This window comes from Brassica rapa, chromosome A06, assembly GCF_000309985.2.
Source record: "Brassica rapa cultivar Chiifu-401-42 chromosome A06, CAAS_Brap_v3.01, whole genome shotgun sequence".
In the NCBI taxonomy this organism is placed as follows: domain Eukaryota; kingdom Viridiplantae; phylum Streptophyta; class Magnoliopsida; order Brassicales; family Brassicaceae; genus Brassica; species Brassica rapa.
Window position 1 is genome coordinate 113,080 of NC_024800.2, and position 15,432 is coordinate 128,511.

The following is a 15,432-nucleotide window of genomic DNA, read 5'->3' on the forward strand; positions in this document are numbered from 1 at the left end:
CACTAAAATATTTTAATATTTAATTGTTCAGAAATAACAAGTTAATGTTCTTAAGAAAATAACCATCCTTAAATCTTTGCTCATTTAAAAAATAATATTCTTTGCATAAATTGGAAACAAGTTTTGTTTTTTGACTAGAGACCCAAGTTTAAATTATACCACTAAAATATTTTAATATTTAATTGTTCAGGAATATATATATTTATATATTCGAGAGTAGACAATGCATAGATGATACTAAATTGATCGTAAGAATTCTTTTTGGAAAACACAATAAAACTAGTACAGTATACAAAGAACTTTTCAAAAATTTATAAAAAAGTTTAAGCCCGCATCGCGGGCAAAACACCTAGTTGTAACTACATAGAAAGCACCAGAGAATGGATGGTTTACATATAGGACAAATTATTTGCACTTAAACCACTTGATCAAGCAGGAAGTAATCGTGTCATTTTTCAGATGTGCACTATGGATTCTGACGCGCATTCAAAATGAGCCAGCAAATCCCTGAGATAGTTCGTTTAAGCGTCCACTGTTGTGGCTTATAAGTATTTGTTTATGCTTTAGGAATACAAATTTGTACTAAGACTAAAAAGTATACATATATTCGTTGGGTAATATTTTGTTTGGCTTAAAAATGTTATAGCTCAAGCTAGTTCGTGTGTATACAAGTATGAAGGAAGAGTTACGGCGTCTGAAACTGTTGACTTATGCACAATACTAAAAGAATAAAATTCGAAAATGTTATCAATGTGAGAGGCTTGCTTTCTAGAACAACCAATGTTTTCTCTTTGGCTTCTGCTGAACTGGAACCGCTGCACTCAGAAAGACGATCATAATCAGTGTCCTCAAGCACAAAGCCACCATTTTGTTACACTTCGTAAGCAGAAAGACAAACCTTTATTATCGTATAAAGAGTTATAATGCACCTCTGACCAGAAACTTAACCATAACTCTGCACCATTCCAAACATATAAAGCCACAACTTTGTAAGAGTGCATTTTCCATATGCTACTTAAGATCAAGTAGCGATGAGTGAAGGTGAAAAGAAATATATTATGGAGTCTCACCACGCTTAGGTGCTTGGTCTTGAGGCATAATTTCAATGAAGCAAGTGTCTCTGAAGGATGTCAGCAGGCATATCTTTGCTGCAAACTATTCAAGGGAGATGCAATGGAAAAAATTGTTAAGAAAAAGGTAAAGAAAACAGTGCCTAATGCCAGAAAAGTCAGCAATTACTTTACGATTACTTTACATGCCTTCTCGAGGATGTGCTAAAGTGTTACCTATTTCATGTAACATGCATATGAAACAAAGGACATGAAGAAGACTAGATAGCGGAAAAAAAAACATCAACAGAACTAGAGCAGATGATACGAGAACAAAGGAAAGATCATTTAGGTACATTTTAACTATTAATACAAGTGCTGTGAAAACTGAGACAAAAAGGAAAATTACCCTATCTGCCGCAGATTGTAGGGTAATATGGTCTCCCCATTCTCCAAGTCTGTCATTCATGTAATTTTGAACTTGAAACAGAAAAATTTAAAGATCAAACCAATTATGGCTGCTCCACAACTTTTTAAAGCCACAACCAAATCAGGGAACAGATGTTTGCTCTCCTCGTTTACAAACAAAATGGCACTGCCCTGGTCTCCCATCCTAGAGGCCCTGCCAATTACATGTATGTACTCCTTGATGGTATTAGGCATGTCAAACACGGTGTGTTTCTATACATTGTGCTCTATCAATCTCCTTAACCTTGTCATCTGCACATCCTTCCCATAATCGCTTCTAGTCAATATCCAAGCACTCCCATGGCCATGAGTCAAGCTCGTCCCTTTTTGGATTTCTGCAACTTGCAAATAAAAAAGTATACAACCTGCAGTTACTTGGTCTAGAATAAACTATAATGTCATCATTTTGTTAGAAAGACAAAGCCAACAAGAAGGTCCATTTTTATAAAAAAAATCATGCCTCATTTACGATATGTATCTTCAAATCTGTACACAAATATATTCAATACTTAACAGCTTCTAGGTGCCCTGCAAAAACCCCTGCACGTTGAGGAGAAACAACACCCGGTGGTCTCATCAATCTCGGATGTTTATGATAAAATCTCCTTGAATGTTTTTAAGTTAGTCTTTTGTGATCCATCTATGACCCCTTACTTCAAATCCACTATAAGCTTGATCACTACTGCTCTCTCCCCCGCTTTCCCCACTCGTGTACCCTGACTTTCGCCTGTGCTTCTTAGTCCTTGTAACTCCACTGTCACTAAAACTCCCATTCAAAAGCGGATCATCGATCCCGGGAATCACTCGCCGACTAGATGATGATGATGACATGCAACTGTCATCTTTTACTCTTCTCTTGTCCTTATCGTGTTTCTTTATGTTCTGCGAGATCTTGTGCAGTTTCTCATTGAACTTTGTTATGCTCTTCTCCATAGTCTCTCTACTGCTTGAGTCACTGTGAACCTCACGGCTTTCACAATCTACAACATAGATATATCCTCTTTCTGATCAGAAGCTCTTCATCAGATTAGAAAAAAAATCATTTTTTTATTGAATTATTACGAGGAATACTCACGTATTCATCTCCACCAACGAACACATGTCTCATGCTTTCTTTGATGGTCATACAACTTCTGATATCAACGTCAGGATGTGGCAGGCGGACCTTTGTTCGTCTCTCACTGTCTCTAATCTCATCTGGATCAATAGGACAGTCGACCGATGCATAGTCCCCCAGAACTGATACCGATCCAGTAAAGCGATCTCCCAGTAGACCGTAGGGTTTTGCTGGGAAGACATACAGGTGAACAACCGAAGCAATACCCATCTGCACAAGTATTAAAGAGAAGCTTACGATTCATTTCAAAAAAGACAGGCAGAGAAGAAGACATGTACCTCAATGCAAATGATGAAATCTTGAACACTAGTCTTCAGCTGCAAGCTCTGTGCAATGGAACTTTTGAACAAACCGAGGGAAGAGAGAAGAGCAATATTGGCAACACCTTGCCACCAAGTCAAGAACACGATTGACTTGAATGTTAGAAACTTGGCAAGGGGCTTTATGTGCGCAAGCTCATCTTTTGTTGCACCATAGAACTGAACCAGACAGTATAATGCCCATGACTGGCTAAAATTTAGAACAACTGCCAAGTAAGGGTACCTACAAAAATCACAGGCAAAATAGGTAAGATGCCATATCATATATAGTTCATCAAAGATGAAACATGCTTCTTCATTGTTATAGTACTGTGGTTTGTCAAAAAAAAAAAAAAGAAGCCGCAGACGTACCCACAATCCCATTTAAACCCTCCTTCACAGTAGACACCGAAGGCTTCAAGATTCAAGAATGAGGGCAGTGAGGGCAGTGAGAGACTTTATAATCATCTGCCAAAGGAGAGGAATAGTAAAGAAAAGACATGTAGGAAGGAGGATGGGACAGCAAAGGTTAGTAGTGGGAAAGTACATACATATTGAACGATACCAAACTTAACAACTTGATAGAACCAGTGACTGAGCCTCCAGGGTTTTAAGAAAAGATTCATAGGGAAAGGATGTTTAATAGTTCCCTTATCATCGTTGTGATCTAGTAAGAGGGGAGTCTTAAAGCTCTTGCGGCCTTGTCGTTGCATAAACTCAATGGTCCTACCTTCCCCACCTGGCAAAAAGACAAGAAGTTTGGAATGAAAGAAGAAAGGGAAAAGAAAGGAGGGATAGGGATAGGGATACCTACCTAAGCAGGCAACAAGGTAACGACCAAAACAGTACATGAGCCACCAGTCTCAGGCATTCATAGCCACAAGGAGGACACCCATGGGCCATCCTGTGCGCTTGAAGGCGTAAGGAAGACCAAGAACCCCCGCGCCGACGACAGCAATGAAGACGTTGGCGAAGGTCTTGAACTGGCTGGAGAGAGGGTCAAAGAGCCACTACGACACCGTTTCAGATTTTAATAAGCCAACGACACCGTTTCAGATTCTTAGTACGGCCCCCGCCCATGAACGATCTTTAGGTGATGATCGTTTTGGGTGGTTTTTAGATTTTAGATTTTGGTTTTTGGCTTTTAGATTTTAGTTTTTAGATTTTGGATTTTAGTTTATGGTTTTTGATTCTGCAGTAGATTTAGTTTTTAAAAAAATATGAATGGTGACTTTGGTTTTTAGATTTTGGTTTTTGACTTTTTGTTTAAAATAATAATAAAAATTTTAAGTTTTAGTTTTTGATTTTGATTTTGAGTGTAGTTTTATTTTTTAAGAAAAAGTTGACTAATGATTTTTTAATTTTAATTTTTCAATATTTAATTAATTATTTTTGCTTGAAGTTGAAATAATAATTAATAACAAAATATTACTACACGCATTAAATAGTACATAATTGGTAGTTAGTTTACTATTTAAACATGTTAAATAAAATTTAATATATTTTATATGTTTGACAAACTGTATAAAATTTATGTTATTCAATTATTATAAAATAAAACTTAATAGCTGGATATACAAAATTAAATTCCAGTGTAATAAATACATAATACTTATAACTAACAAATTTAATAAACTCTGCTATTATATTTATGATACAAAATATAGATTAAGGCATTAGGGAATTAACTTACATAAACAAAATTCAGTAACCTGATTGGTAGAGAAACTTTTTGTGAGTTTTTGTCTGTTTTATAAAATGTTTGAAGTAAATTTATATATGAAAATAATTGACTTGTTAATAGAAAAAACAAAGTGCACGTAATCAATAGTAGAAACCCACAAATTATGGATTTTGGTTTCTACGTGTAAAATAGTGAAAAAGTTGAAAATCTGGTTTCTCATAAAAAAATCTGGTTTATGCAATACCGAACTACTGTTAGAGGTGGGGTTGGTTTAGACTCGGAGTCTTGACTTAATCAACACGACCGGTTCAACCTGTGAAACAACCTCTTTAATCTGAGGAACTGCCACCATAAACACAAGTTGAGTCTCCTCTGGATTTAAAGCTTCGAGTATGGTTTCGATTCTCTTCGGTTTGTGGAACGTATTAACCCTCTCGTCGTTGGGTTCTTCACCAGCAGCAAACATGAGCGTTGGTAGTCAAAGATTTTCCATGTCTACACTCTAAGATCCAATCTTTGTTTCACTGTAAAAAGAGAGAAAAATAAAGACGAATGAATTGAGATTGAAGAGTTTGTGGAAAAAAAACAAAAAAAAAATGGTGACTTTAATCGTATAGACCTCTTAAATGTAATTTATGTATTTTCATTTAACCCGGGTATAATAATTATGAGTACTTGTGAGGTCAAGCGCATATCGTGTAGAATAGGGTCTTAAGGTGTAAGGTCTGACAGAAAATCTTCAAATACGAGATATGGATGTTGAGGTGGTATAAGGGTGTTTCGGTATTAAAAAAAAAATAACAGTGTCGGGGGTAGTCTGCAAATTTCTCCGATTCTGGTGTGTATAGCTCCTAAATTCTCTTGATTAAAAGGTGTAACAAAAAAGAAGAAGATTTGTTTCACTTTGATTAAGTGTGCACAGAGACGCCTTTGTTTGGGGGCAAAGTGTTGTCAACAGACAACAGCACACGTTGTTGTGTGTGAGCTGCTTCCGCTTTCCTCGTGATGGGCCGGCCTCTCTATAGACTAAAATCAAACGTTCTATGAGATATTTAAAAAAGGCCCGGCCCATTGAAATAGTGTAAAGCGGCGGCAATGGTACTAGACCCTGAAACCCTAAAAAGTTATTTCCGTCTTCGGTGGTTTACTTATTCGCTCGTAGTCAGTCATATTAGGGTTTTAGTGTCTCTCCTCCTCAAAAGAAAAGAATGGCTATGTATCTTCTCTACGAGTCTTCTTCTGGCTATGGCCTCTTCGAGGCGCACGGTCTTGATGAGATTGGGCAGAACACTGAGGCCGTCCGTAGCTCAGTCTCCGACCTCAGTCGCTTTGGCCGTGTTGTCCAGCTCACAGCATTTCACCCCTTTGAGTCTGCTCTCGATGCCCTAAACCAAGTTAACGCCGTCTCTGAAGGTATATTTTATATTAAATTTATTGTGGTGTTTCTGTTAACTCGAACCATCACTCTGCCTTGATTTTTTTTTTTTTTTCTTTTTTGGATTTAAAGCGTATATATTAGGCTAATCTGCTCTGTTGATTGATTTTGGTTATTTTACAGTTTTTTTTTGCATAGTTAAAGCTTCAATTTTTCTGGTCGATTAGTCTCGTGCTTGTCTAATTTGATTATGTCTTTGACCGTCTAGGGGTAATGACTGACGAGCTTAGAAGTTTCCTGGAGTTGAATCTTCCTAAAGTCAAAGAAGGCAAGAAACCCAAGTTCAGCTTAGGAACCTCTGAGCCTAAACTCGGTTCCCACATTTTGGAAGCCACCAAAATCCCCTGCCAGAGCAATGAGTTCGTTCTTGAGCTTCTCCGTGGTGTGCGTCTCCATTTTGACAGGTTCATCAAGGACCTCAAGGTGTCTACTCTTTTTTTTTTCTCTCTCTTTTTTGTTTTTTTTTATTTACCTTGTGTGTGCTTTGTGTGTAACTCATGAATGAATCTGTTTATTTATCTATTGAATGAATGAAGCCTGGTGATCTGGAAAAATCTCAACTTGGGTTAGCTCACAGCTACAGCAGAGCAAAGGTCAAGTTCAATGTTAACCGAGTGGATAACATGGTTATTCAGGCCATTTTTCTCCTTGACACCCTTGATAAGGATATCAATTCCTTTGCCATGAGAGTCAGGTAGGTGTGTTTTCATTCAACCTTTCCCTTTCATATAGTGGTTCTGACACACAATTGTTAATTACAGGGAATGGTATTCGTGGCACTTCCCCGAGCTAGTGAAGATTGTTAATGACAATTATCTTTACGCCCGTGTTTCAAAGATGATTGATGACAAGTCAAAGTTGACTGAAGACCACATCCCTATGCTTACTGAAGTCCTAGGAGATGAAGATAAAGCCAAGGAGGTCGTCGAAGCTGGGAAAGCATCCATGGGTAAGTGTGACCAAGCTCTACGGATTTATTTAATCTCTTTATTGTTCTAAGACCTTTTTTTTTATTTTCTTCCATATGCACCAGGCCAGGATTTATCACCGCTTGACTTGATCAACGTACAAACCTTTGCTCAGAAAGTTATGGACCTCGCTGACTACAGAAAGAAGCTCTACGATTACCTTGTTTCTAAGATGAGCGACATTGCCCCTAATCTGGCGGCCTTGATTGGAGAAATGGTCGGTGCCCGTCTGATTTCACATGCTGGAAGTCTCACTAACCTTGCCAAATGCCCATCTTCCACCCTCCAGATTCTTGGAGCTGAGAAGGCTCTTTTTAGGTGCAATATCATAGAACCTTTATCTTTTCTATAAGTTTCATTTAGTGTTGCTTGTGACATGTGAACCGCTGTTGTGGTGTTTCAGGGCTCTTAAAACACGAGGAAACACACCCAAGTATGGGTTGATTTTCCATTCGTCCTTCATTGGGCGAGCATCTGCTAAGAACAAGGGACGTATCGCTCGTTATCTTGCAAACAAGTGCTCTATAGCGTCCCGTATTGATTGTTTCGCTGGTAAGAATCAGAAACTCGAGCTCTTTAACATTTTGAGAAATGTTGTAACCTGATTGGTGTTGATGTCCTGATGCAGATGGCGCAACAACCGCATTTGGTGAGAAGCTTCGGGAACAAGTAGAGGAAAGGCTGGACTTTTATGACAAAGGTGTTGCCCCACGTAAGAACGTGGATGTCATGAAGGAGGTGATTGAGAATCTCCAAAACAAAGGTATCTCTTGAAATTTTTTGGCATACAAGTTCCTATTTTTGTTGTGGAGTCGGTGTTTAAACGGTACTCTTCCTTATAGATGAGGAAGGGGAGGAGGCAGTGGAGGCCTCAGGAAAGAAAAGCAAGAAGAAGAAGGCAAAGGGTGAAGAAGAAGAGGAGGCAGTGGATGAGGAGAAGTCGGAGAAAAAGAAGAAGAAAGAGAAGAGGAAGATGGAGACAGTAGAGGAGAAGAAGAAAAAGAAGAGTAAGTCTGCTGGAGGAGACGAGGAGACTGATGATGGTCACAGCAAGAAGAAATCGAAGAAGAAGAAGAAGTCAAAGAGTGAGGATGACGACGAGTAGGGGATGATTCAACATAGCGGACCCTGTATTCTGTTTTTTGTTTAGCCAAATGTTTTTTTTTTTGCTGTGTTTCTTTTTCTTAGTAAACTCTGCTCTGCTAGAGAATCTGTACTCTATTCTTAAAACGATTTGATAACATCTTAAGTTTGTCCATCATTTTAGGATTGTTTTAGTTTATGTTCTCTGCATGTTTGAAGTCCCGCCGCTATCACATAAGAATCAATTGTGATTTTGTTTTTATCATATGAAAAGACATTGTTCAACTTGCTTTTCACCTATGTTTCAGATTAAAACTAGAACTAACCTTGCATAAAAGTTTTTTTTGTCAAGGACCTTGCTTAAAAGTTTAATTAGAAAAACAAGAGATAGAAAAAAGTAATCGGTGTATATGATGACCAATTGTATTACACCGCTAATTAGCAAGAGAACTGGTTAAGTGTATATAGATTTTAGCTTCTCTTTTTTTTTCATCTGAATAATACTTTCATTCATCACATCTGCACAAACATCTGACATCAAATGATCAAAAACCACCATTGCGTGGTAATTTTTTTTGGTCAAACACGTGTTAATTAGCTTTTAGCTATGTTGGTTAAATTGCAAGAAGTTGATGTAATGAACTGACGACGGTTACAAACTGGTAATTGTTGTATCATTATAGCTCTGAGACAAAAGAAGACGTGTAACAACCTCTGTCATTCAATCACACTAGGGGCTTAGCCCCGCGCAAGCGCGGGGATGTTAGAAATCTTTGAGATGTTGCAATTGGTAAGGTTGATGGATGTGGAGTGTAGAAAAAGAGTGAAGAGATGTATAAGAAGGAGAAGAGTGATGATGTTAAGAAGAAGAGTGAATAATTTATTTAATTCTTTAAGTGCAGTTTTGTATGGTTGATATTTTTCTAACTTGAAATGGAATTGAACAATGGTTGAACTCAACAGACGTATATAGTTTTGCATGTTTAGTAGTGGTATTGTGTGTCATGAAGTGAATGTTTTTTTATAAAATTGAATGATGCTAATAAATATGACGTGAACTTTGAAACTATTGAAATTAAGAAAGTTTGAGCCTTAGATGAGGTACATTGCATGAACGGTGGTTTTTAAAAAAAAAGACTGGAAAGTGGTAAATTAGAAAGTCTAAAAGAGAAAATTGCATGGTAATTTAAAAAACGCTAAAGAGACGGAAGCAGGGCAGGGTTCGGTTCACGTTTGTGTTGTTTTGAAACGCTCACTCCCTTGAGTGTGTGCGTCCACCTTTTTCGACCTCATCTGTTGACGTGTAGCTGGCAGATACCAAAGTTGCTGGTTCCCCATATTTCACTTGAACACTTGCGGTTTCATTGATGTGCAGTAGGTTATAAGTATCAGTGATTGTTACAGTTTGCACAATGGTGTGGTAAGAAACAGAAACCTCATCATGAAGTAGAGTAGCTGCATCTTGTTTAATGAGCTTGAGCATCTCCTTGTTGAACACTAAAAATGTGGCATAATTATTCCCATCATCGACCAATAATTCAACACGGTACCTGGAATAAATAATTATGTGACTGATCAGAATCGAAAAAAGGGTGAGCTGTTTTTTGAAATGAACATGTTAAGTTTCTACCTCGCAACACCACTGGCATTGGTTGCAGGGGAGAGATACGGCAGAGTGAATGTAATGTTCAATAAGCTTGCAACATTTTAAACGAAAAGATAAGTTCCTGTCTCCAATTAAAATAGCCTCGTTTATTTTTAACTTATGAAATGAAAAAGAACGACAGATGAAGTCATTACATAGACAAAACAGGGGAGGATAGATTTGAAATATGACTCCTTAGCAGAAGGAAGATAATTTCTTATGTGGAGAGAGTTCAATTTTTTTTCCTCGTATGGATTCATAAATGATGAGGAAAAAGTTCAGTGGATAAACATTTCTAGTAGTTCTTAGCTCATTTTCTGATGCATTATTCTTAACTTGATTTTTTATTGGAGGGTTGGGAAAACTCTTGGCGTAATTGTAAAGTTCAGTTTAATTAGGACCCATAATCACGAAGATGCATGGTGTGGGCAAATAGATAGTATTATATTAAAATTTTATACTTTCACTAAATGTTTTTTGCAAAGTTTGATATCAACGATGCTAAATATTCCGTCAAACCCTTGTATTTAAACATTAAAAAGCATTGGTGTCTTGAAAAAAAAAACCTTGAAACAGAAAGGAAATGGAAAGTTTAAAATAAGAAAGTACATAGAAGAAACGACAACATAGGTGGGTTGACGGTGGTCCTGCTTTTTAACTTCACTCACGGAGGCTTTTACGGGTCCCTTCTGCGACTCCATCAGCAGATGGACTTGGTTCATTAGCTTCACCTTTGACATTCTTGCTGGCAGATGCCGACGCTTCACCACCTTCAACCTGAACATATTCATCTTCAGTGGTCTTAAACGTCTGCAAGAGAGTTTAAATTCTGTTATTATGAAATTATTTAGTTCACAAGGCAATCCAAACAATATTATATGTAATACCTCGGAAGGGATGATGTCAAGGATTGAAGAGACAGTGAAAGTACGGTGGTTTGGGGTAAAATTGAATGGTGTCACACGTATATGGAAAATAATTTCTTTTCCAGCAAGGTCTCTAACACATTTGCGGGAGTTCCTCGCTCTCACCACCATTCATCTGCAATCATTCCAAACATAGAAAAATATAGCGAGGTTTTGAGAGCTGGATGCGATCAACACATGGTCTGAGCAGGAAGTTACAAACCTCATCTAGAGTCAGGCCTGCTGCATCCTGCTTAGTCAGCTTCACCATCTCCTTGTCGAAGACCACAAAAGTGGCATTATCAGCCCCATCATCAACGACAAGTTCAACACGGTACCTGAAACAGAGTGTGACATACAAGATCGTAATTAGGGAAAATAGTTTTAAATTTCCCACATTGAGTAATAGCAAATTCCTACTTTATAACTCCTGTGACGTTAGGATTAGCACAACGGTTGCAACGGAGAGAGCTCCCAAACTTTTCAAGCTTCTTGCTGCAGCCAGTGCAAGAAATGAAAGACCAACCATTCTGTTGCAGGACTTCCATAACCCGAGCCTTGCAAATGAAATCAGCTTCCTGCGTCTGCACCAAGTCAGTAGATTAATTTTTAAGTGGTTTTTTGGCTTAAAAACAAACACAACGTAACCATGTTTGGATCTAAGAATTTAACCTGTTCATCAGAGCTGGTAATGAACTTGTTCAGCTCTCCAATGGAGACAACTTCCTTCTTTCTTATGCCGTCTTTGTTGTCGATGCACGGAAAAGCTTCTCCCAAGGGGGCGTTTAAGCTGAAACCAGAGGGACGTTACGCTACTATAAGATTATTAATTACTTGAACAAAAAAAACATAATGGGTGCATACCTGGCCGTGAACTCCACGATAGCTTCTAGAGCTCGGTCGAAATAAAATTTCGTCGCTGGGGTAGAGTTGAGGTACAGGTTACCTGCGGAATGAAAAGTGTTTCGGATAGCACAAAGTGGGCCAACATTATAGCTAGTATAAGTATATAAATTGACAAACCATTATTAAAAAACAATGAGAAAGGTTAGAGTTTACAAACCTCCAAATATTTTGGGATTCACGGTTGTGACCACCATGACTGACTGTGTCCTATCACCTGAGCTAATGAGACCCCTAAACTTTGATGCAGCATCATCCCACAAAGAGAGGTACACGACCACCATCCTGTAATGCATATGGAAATAAGTGATTACAATGAAGACGACATTTTAGAAAAACTGAAAACTAAACAACAGATTTAATTACTTACGGTTCAATCATTAAACGGACAGTAACTCGACTCATCACTCCAGCGTCCTTCAGGTCCGAACCTTGGACAGATTGAATCTGCCCCACAACATCTGCGTTGCAATGCATAAATTAATTCAATTTAATTTCAATGAACAACATATAATGACGTAAAAAAAAGTAGCAAACGTTGACGGAAACAAACCGGGAAGCTCCAAATTAGTGTTTGCGAGAGCTTGGAGAGGGTCAAACTTGCGTATCATGAATTTCTCAACGTTGATCACGGGAGCGTTAGCGACAACTTCATCAATGGTTGTCTGAGGGATGAACCGGATCACGAAAGGATGGTCTGTTATCTTGTACATATTTGTACATCTTGCAACCTCAAAGCGCGAAACTCTCACGACTGAGCCCGCTTTCAGTAACGGACGGTAATAAGGGGAGCGACCAGCAGGAATGAATCCATGTATAACCGAGTTCTGCAATCGAAGAGTTAAGTTTTGGATTAGCGGCTGGTAAAATAAATTAAATCAAAAGGGAAAACTCAAATCGTGACCGGACCTTTTCATCAAGGAGGAGCAGAGTGATTCCCATGAATTCACCCTGTTTCTTGATGTTCTTAGAGTCCCAAAAACGTAGCAGACGACCAACGATGAACTGGGCAGATCTTCCAAGGCGGAGAACATCGAAGGCTGAGTGAGCGACAACAACATCGGAGGAAGCCATCTTTTTGAATATTTCAAAGCTTTAGAATATGATAAACTGATAGTGGTTCTGAGGATCAAGCATGCTGTCAAATCGCAGATATATATAGCTCTCAGAAGAAGAAAACGGAAGCGTCGTAACCGGGAGTAGATTGAATGCAAATAACATTTATTCCAGAATTGAAAGAAATAAAGAGAGAACAAACTGGAGAGGTGAAGAGATGAGAAGTTAAACATGCGTTTTGCAGATCATGAGATGTGAAAACGGCGGACCCAGTTCTGTAAGGAAGAGAGGATGAAACCCTAATCAGATGGAGAGGTCTCAAAACACAACGTTTTGAGCGTAAGCGAGACCAAACGCGAAAGGCCATAAGTGGGCCAAAACTTTCAAAAACAAAACAGGCTTTCAAAGACTACAACCACATTTGCAGTTAATAAGCACGGATCCATTTCTGATTTCAGCGTGGGACCCATCGTCTTTAAAGAAAAAGGACACGTGTATAGCTTCAGGAAAGGCAAAAGTGCCTCATTATATATAAGATCTGATTTCAGCGTGGGACCCATCGTCTTTAAAGAAAAAGGACACGTGGATAGCTTCAGGAAAGGCAAAAGTGCCTCATTATATATAAGATTCTCCCATCTTGTTCTAAGAACATCTGCATCAATTCTCAATGCGTTCTCCTAAATTTAAAATAATTTCTATAATATTATTATAAAAATTAGTTTTATATATTTTTTTTAGTTTTATATATGTTATATTTACGTTAATTCTTAAAACGATCGATTATAGACATACTCTAATTAAACATATTCTATCTAATAGATTCATGCCAGTGTACCCCAAATAATTGAATCAAGGGCTCTCTTGAATCAATCATCTGTTTATATTCAAAATTGTATGACTAATTAATATAAAATATACTATTATTTAAAACAAGTTTCTATTTTTATTTATTTATGTATATATAATAATCAATAAACAAAAATAAAATATTTGTAAAGGAAGATAGAGAGAGAGAGAGGAAAAATGGAAAAAACGTTTCTTTTTTAAAGAAACTTTTGTAACATGAATTTTTTCTTGAAAAGACCTTTTACACAGGAAAGATAGTCAAGAAACTCATTAATGTCTTGTCACCTTGTAATTGTTTCAATTTTTCTTTTATCATTTAAATTTAAATAGATATCTAAATAATATTAAAACTATTTATGAAATGCTCGTTTGTATATCTCACTACTATTGATGCTCTTAATTTAAATAAGCATTTCATTCACACACCATCTCAAACGCTAGGAAATATAATAACTAAGAGATTACTTACTAATTAGCATGATGATGATGAAGATGATCAAGTTTCTTCTGGTAACACTAATTGTGGTGCTCTCTGGCCCAATTCCGATTTACGCAGACAAGGGCCTAATGATAAGGGAATGCCACAACGCACGAGTCCCGACCATATGCATGCAATGCCTCGAATCCGACCCAGCCTCCGTCCATGCAGACCCTGTTGGGATCGCCGGCATCGTCATATACTGTCTCAACTCTAACCTCAATGTCCTTACCAAGCAAGTTTTCACTTATTTATTACGACCATGCATATTTATTACTGATTTATAATATATTCATAGAATATATTTTTTCAAAACACATATAGCGTACGTATTCCCCTTGTGTAACCTCTCTGTTTTGGTAAATATTATATGAGTGCAGCAACATTACGAAACTGTTGTTAAAGAAAGAAAAAGATGGTGATGCAATCAGGAAAGCTCTGGAGGGTTGCAAAAAGGAGTTGTCGGAGACAATGACAAAAGCACTGCCGGATGCCAAAAAGGGTCTGAAAACAGGTGAATACGACAAAGCGGGACAATCTATAAAGCATGCGCTGGGCTTTCCTCTGATGTGCGGAAACAATCTCCAAGCTGCCGAGTTCGTCTCTCTCACAGTTTATAGCCAAATCAATATCTATGCTCAACTCTCTGATGCTGCCATGAGAATAATCGATCGTTTCTAAATAATCATATGGCAGTATCATGTGGTTTTTATTTGTATGTAACTCAACTAAAGGATTTTTTATGTTGATCGATGCTTTATGCTTTACCAAAAACAAAAAAAAAAGACAAAATTTGTTAATTTATCAAATTGAGCTTTTGGTTCAATTAGTATATCGATAAATTAATATCTTTATAAATTAATAAAAAAATTATAGTTTTGGTGTAATTCTAATATTATTAATTTATAAATGTTTCACTGTATTATATAGTAAAAATATGGTGAAAAATGCTCATTTATAATATAACTAACTAAATAGATTAATTAATTGAGTAAGATCTTCCGGCCCATATTTTATCTCATACAACATACAAAATAATCTCGAAATTTGGGACCTTGTATAGTTTATCAACTTCATAAGAGATTTGGGACCTCGTCATTTTAGGCTACCACGGATTTCTGTTGTGATTGAGGATAAATGGTTGTAACCTCACCCTAGATCGCAAGAAGAAGTTCAGCTTCACTTTTTATCACGACCATATCTCTCTCTGCCTATCAATTCTTATGAATGGATTGTTGGAAATGTTAGAATGCATGAGTAAAGGTTGGACTGAATCTGGGATGATCTTAGGCCAAGAAAAAAGAAGAGAAACAGTGTAGTAAAAAAAAAAAGAACGGAGTAAGAAAAAGAAACTTGATTTCTTGATCTCATTAGTACATTTAAAGGCATTGATGGATGGGAGCGCAAATGGATGCTTTCACAACCTAAAATCAATCACCTTACCTCCCAAATAAAAAAGAAAGAAATCGATCGGATCCATCGATAGAGGAAGAATC

At 37.4% G+C, this 15,432-nt stretch overlaps 4 protein-coding genes across 6 annotated transcripts; 2 read left to right on the plus strand and 2 right to left on the minus strand.

The window, feature by feature from the left end:
• Positions 1-602: 602 nt before the first annotated feature.
• LOC103849057 (protein LAZ1) lies at positions 603-5,511 on the minus strand. Its single transcript, XM_033272284.1, is given in 11 exon segments — positions 603-815; positions 899-955; positions 1,071-1,155; positions 1,459-2,456; positions 2,459-2,497; positions 2,593-2,844; positions 2,913-3,177; positions 3,306-3,355; positions 3,357-3,401; positions 3,485-3,672; positions 3,748-5,511. Coding segments are annotated over 8 exon segments (1,194 nt in total). The 5' UTR covers positions 3,785-5,511; the 3' UTR covers positions 603-815; positions 899-955; positions 1,071-1,155; positions 1,459-2,138.
• Positions 5,512-5,741: 230 nt separating this feature from the next.
• LOC103849056 (nucleolar protein 56) lies at positions 5,742-8,368 on the plus strand. The gene is made up of 8 exons (XM_009125878.3): positions 5,742-6,030; positions 6,261-6,475; positions 6,589-6,746; positions 6,814-7,001; positions 7,086-7,338; positions 7,424-7,572; positions 7,649-7,783; positions 7,863-8,368. The coding sequence occupies exons 1-8, from the start codon at positions 5,826-5,828 to the stop codon at positions 8,123-8,125; spliced, it is 1,566 nt and encodes a 521-aa protein (XP_009124126.1). The 5' UTR covers positions 5,742-5,825; the 3' UTR covers positions 8,126-8,368.
• A 1,805-nt stretch (positions 8,369-10,173) lies between these two features.
• Positions 10,174-12,887, minus strand: LOC103849055. Of its 3 annotated transcripts, XM_018656002.2 has the most exons (10): positions 12,466-12,887; positions 12,110-12,383; positions 11,927-12,017; positions 11,717-11,841; positions 11,518-11,599; positions 11,326-11,443; positions 11,074-11,237; positions 10,877-10,991; positions 10,636-10,789; positions 10,174-10,558 (listed from the first exon to the last, which is right to left on the minus strand). In XM_018656002.2, the coding sequence occupies exons 1-9, from the start codon at positions 12,628-12,630 to the stop codon at positions 10,748-10,750; spliced, it is 1,176 nt and encodes a 391-aa protein (XP_018511518.1). In that variant the 5' UTR covers positions 12,631-12,887; the 3' UTR covers positions 10,174-10,558; positions 10,636-10,747. The 3 variants fall into 3 exon arrangements, with proteins under 3 accessions (XP_018511518.1, XP_009124121.1, XP_009124123.1); XM_009125873.3 differs by lacking the exons at positions 10,636-10,789; positions 10,877-10,991; positions 11,074-11,237 and having other exon boundaries at positions 10,191-10,558; positions 12,466-12,881; XM_009125875.3 differs by lacking the exons at positions 10,636-10,789; positions 10,877-10,991; positions 11,074-11,237 and having other exon boundaries at positions 10,191-10,525; positions 12,466-12,880.
• A 465-nt stretch (positions 12,888-13,352) lies between these two features.
• Positions 13,353-15,430, plus strand: LOC103849054. The gene is made up of 2 exons (XM_009125872.3): positions 13,353-14,171; positions 14,317-15,430. The coding sequence occupies exons 1-2, from the start codon at positions 13,936-13,938 to the stop codon at positions 14,615-14,617; spliced, it is 537 nt and encodes a 178-aa protein (XP_009124120.1). The 5' UTR covers positions 13,353-13,935; the 3' UTR covers positions 14,618-15,430.
• Positions 15,431-15,432: the final 2 nt, after the last annotated feature.

What these genes read in the sequence shown, in the direction of transcription:
- LOC103849056 (XM_009125878.3), top strand. Translation starts at nt 5,826, where the DNA reads ATGGCTATGTATCTTCTCTACGAGTCTTCTTCTGGCTATGGCCTCTTC. An exon ending in GGTTCATCAAGGACCTCAAG is followed by an intron (nt 6,476 to 6,588) that starts GTGTCTACTCTT and finishes GAATGAATGAAG; the next exon opens with CCTGGTGATCTGGAAAAATC. An exon ending in TGAGAATCTCCAAAACAAAG is followed by an intron (nt 7,784 to 7,862) that starts GTATCTCTTGAA and finishes TCTTCCTTATAG; the next exon opens with ATGAGGAAGGGGAGGAGGCA.
- LOC103849055 (XM_018656002.2), bottom strand. Translation starts at nt 12,630, where the DNA reads ATGGCTTCCTCCGATGTTGTTGTCGCTCACTCAGCCTTCGATGTTCTC. An exon ending in CACTAATTTGGAGCTTCCCG is followed by an intron (nt 12,018 to 12,109) that starts GTTTGTTTCCGT and finishes ATTGCAACGCAG; the next exon opens with ATGTTGTGGGGCAGATTCAA. An exon ending in GTCCGTTTAATGATTGAACC is followed by an intron (nt 11,842 to 11,926) that starts GTAAGTAATTAA and finishes TATGCATTACAG; the next exon opens with GATGGTGGTCGTGTACCTCT.
- LOC103849054 (XM_009125872.3), top strand. Translation starts at nt 13,936, where the DNA reads ATGATGATGATGAAGATGATCAAGTTTCTTCTGGTAACACTAATTGTG. An exon ending in AACCTCAATGTCCTTACCAA is followed by an intron (nt 14,172 to 14,316) that starts GCAAGTTTTCAC and finishes ATATGAGTGCAG; the next exon opens with CAACATTACGAAACTGTTGT.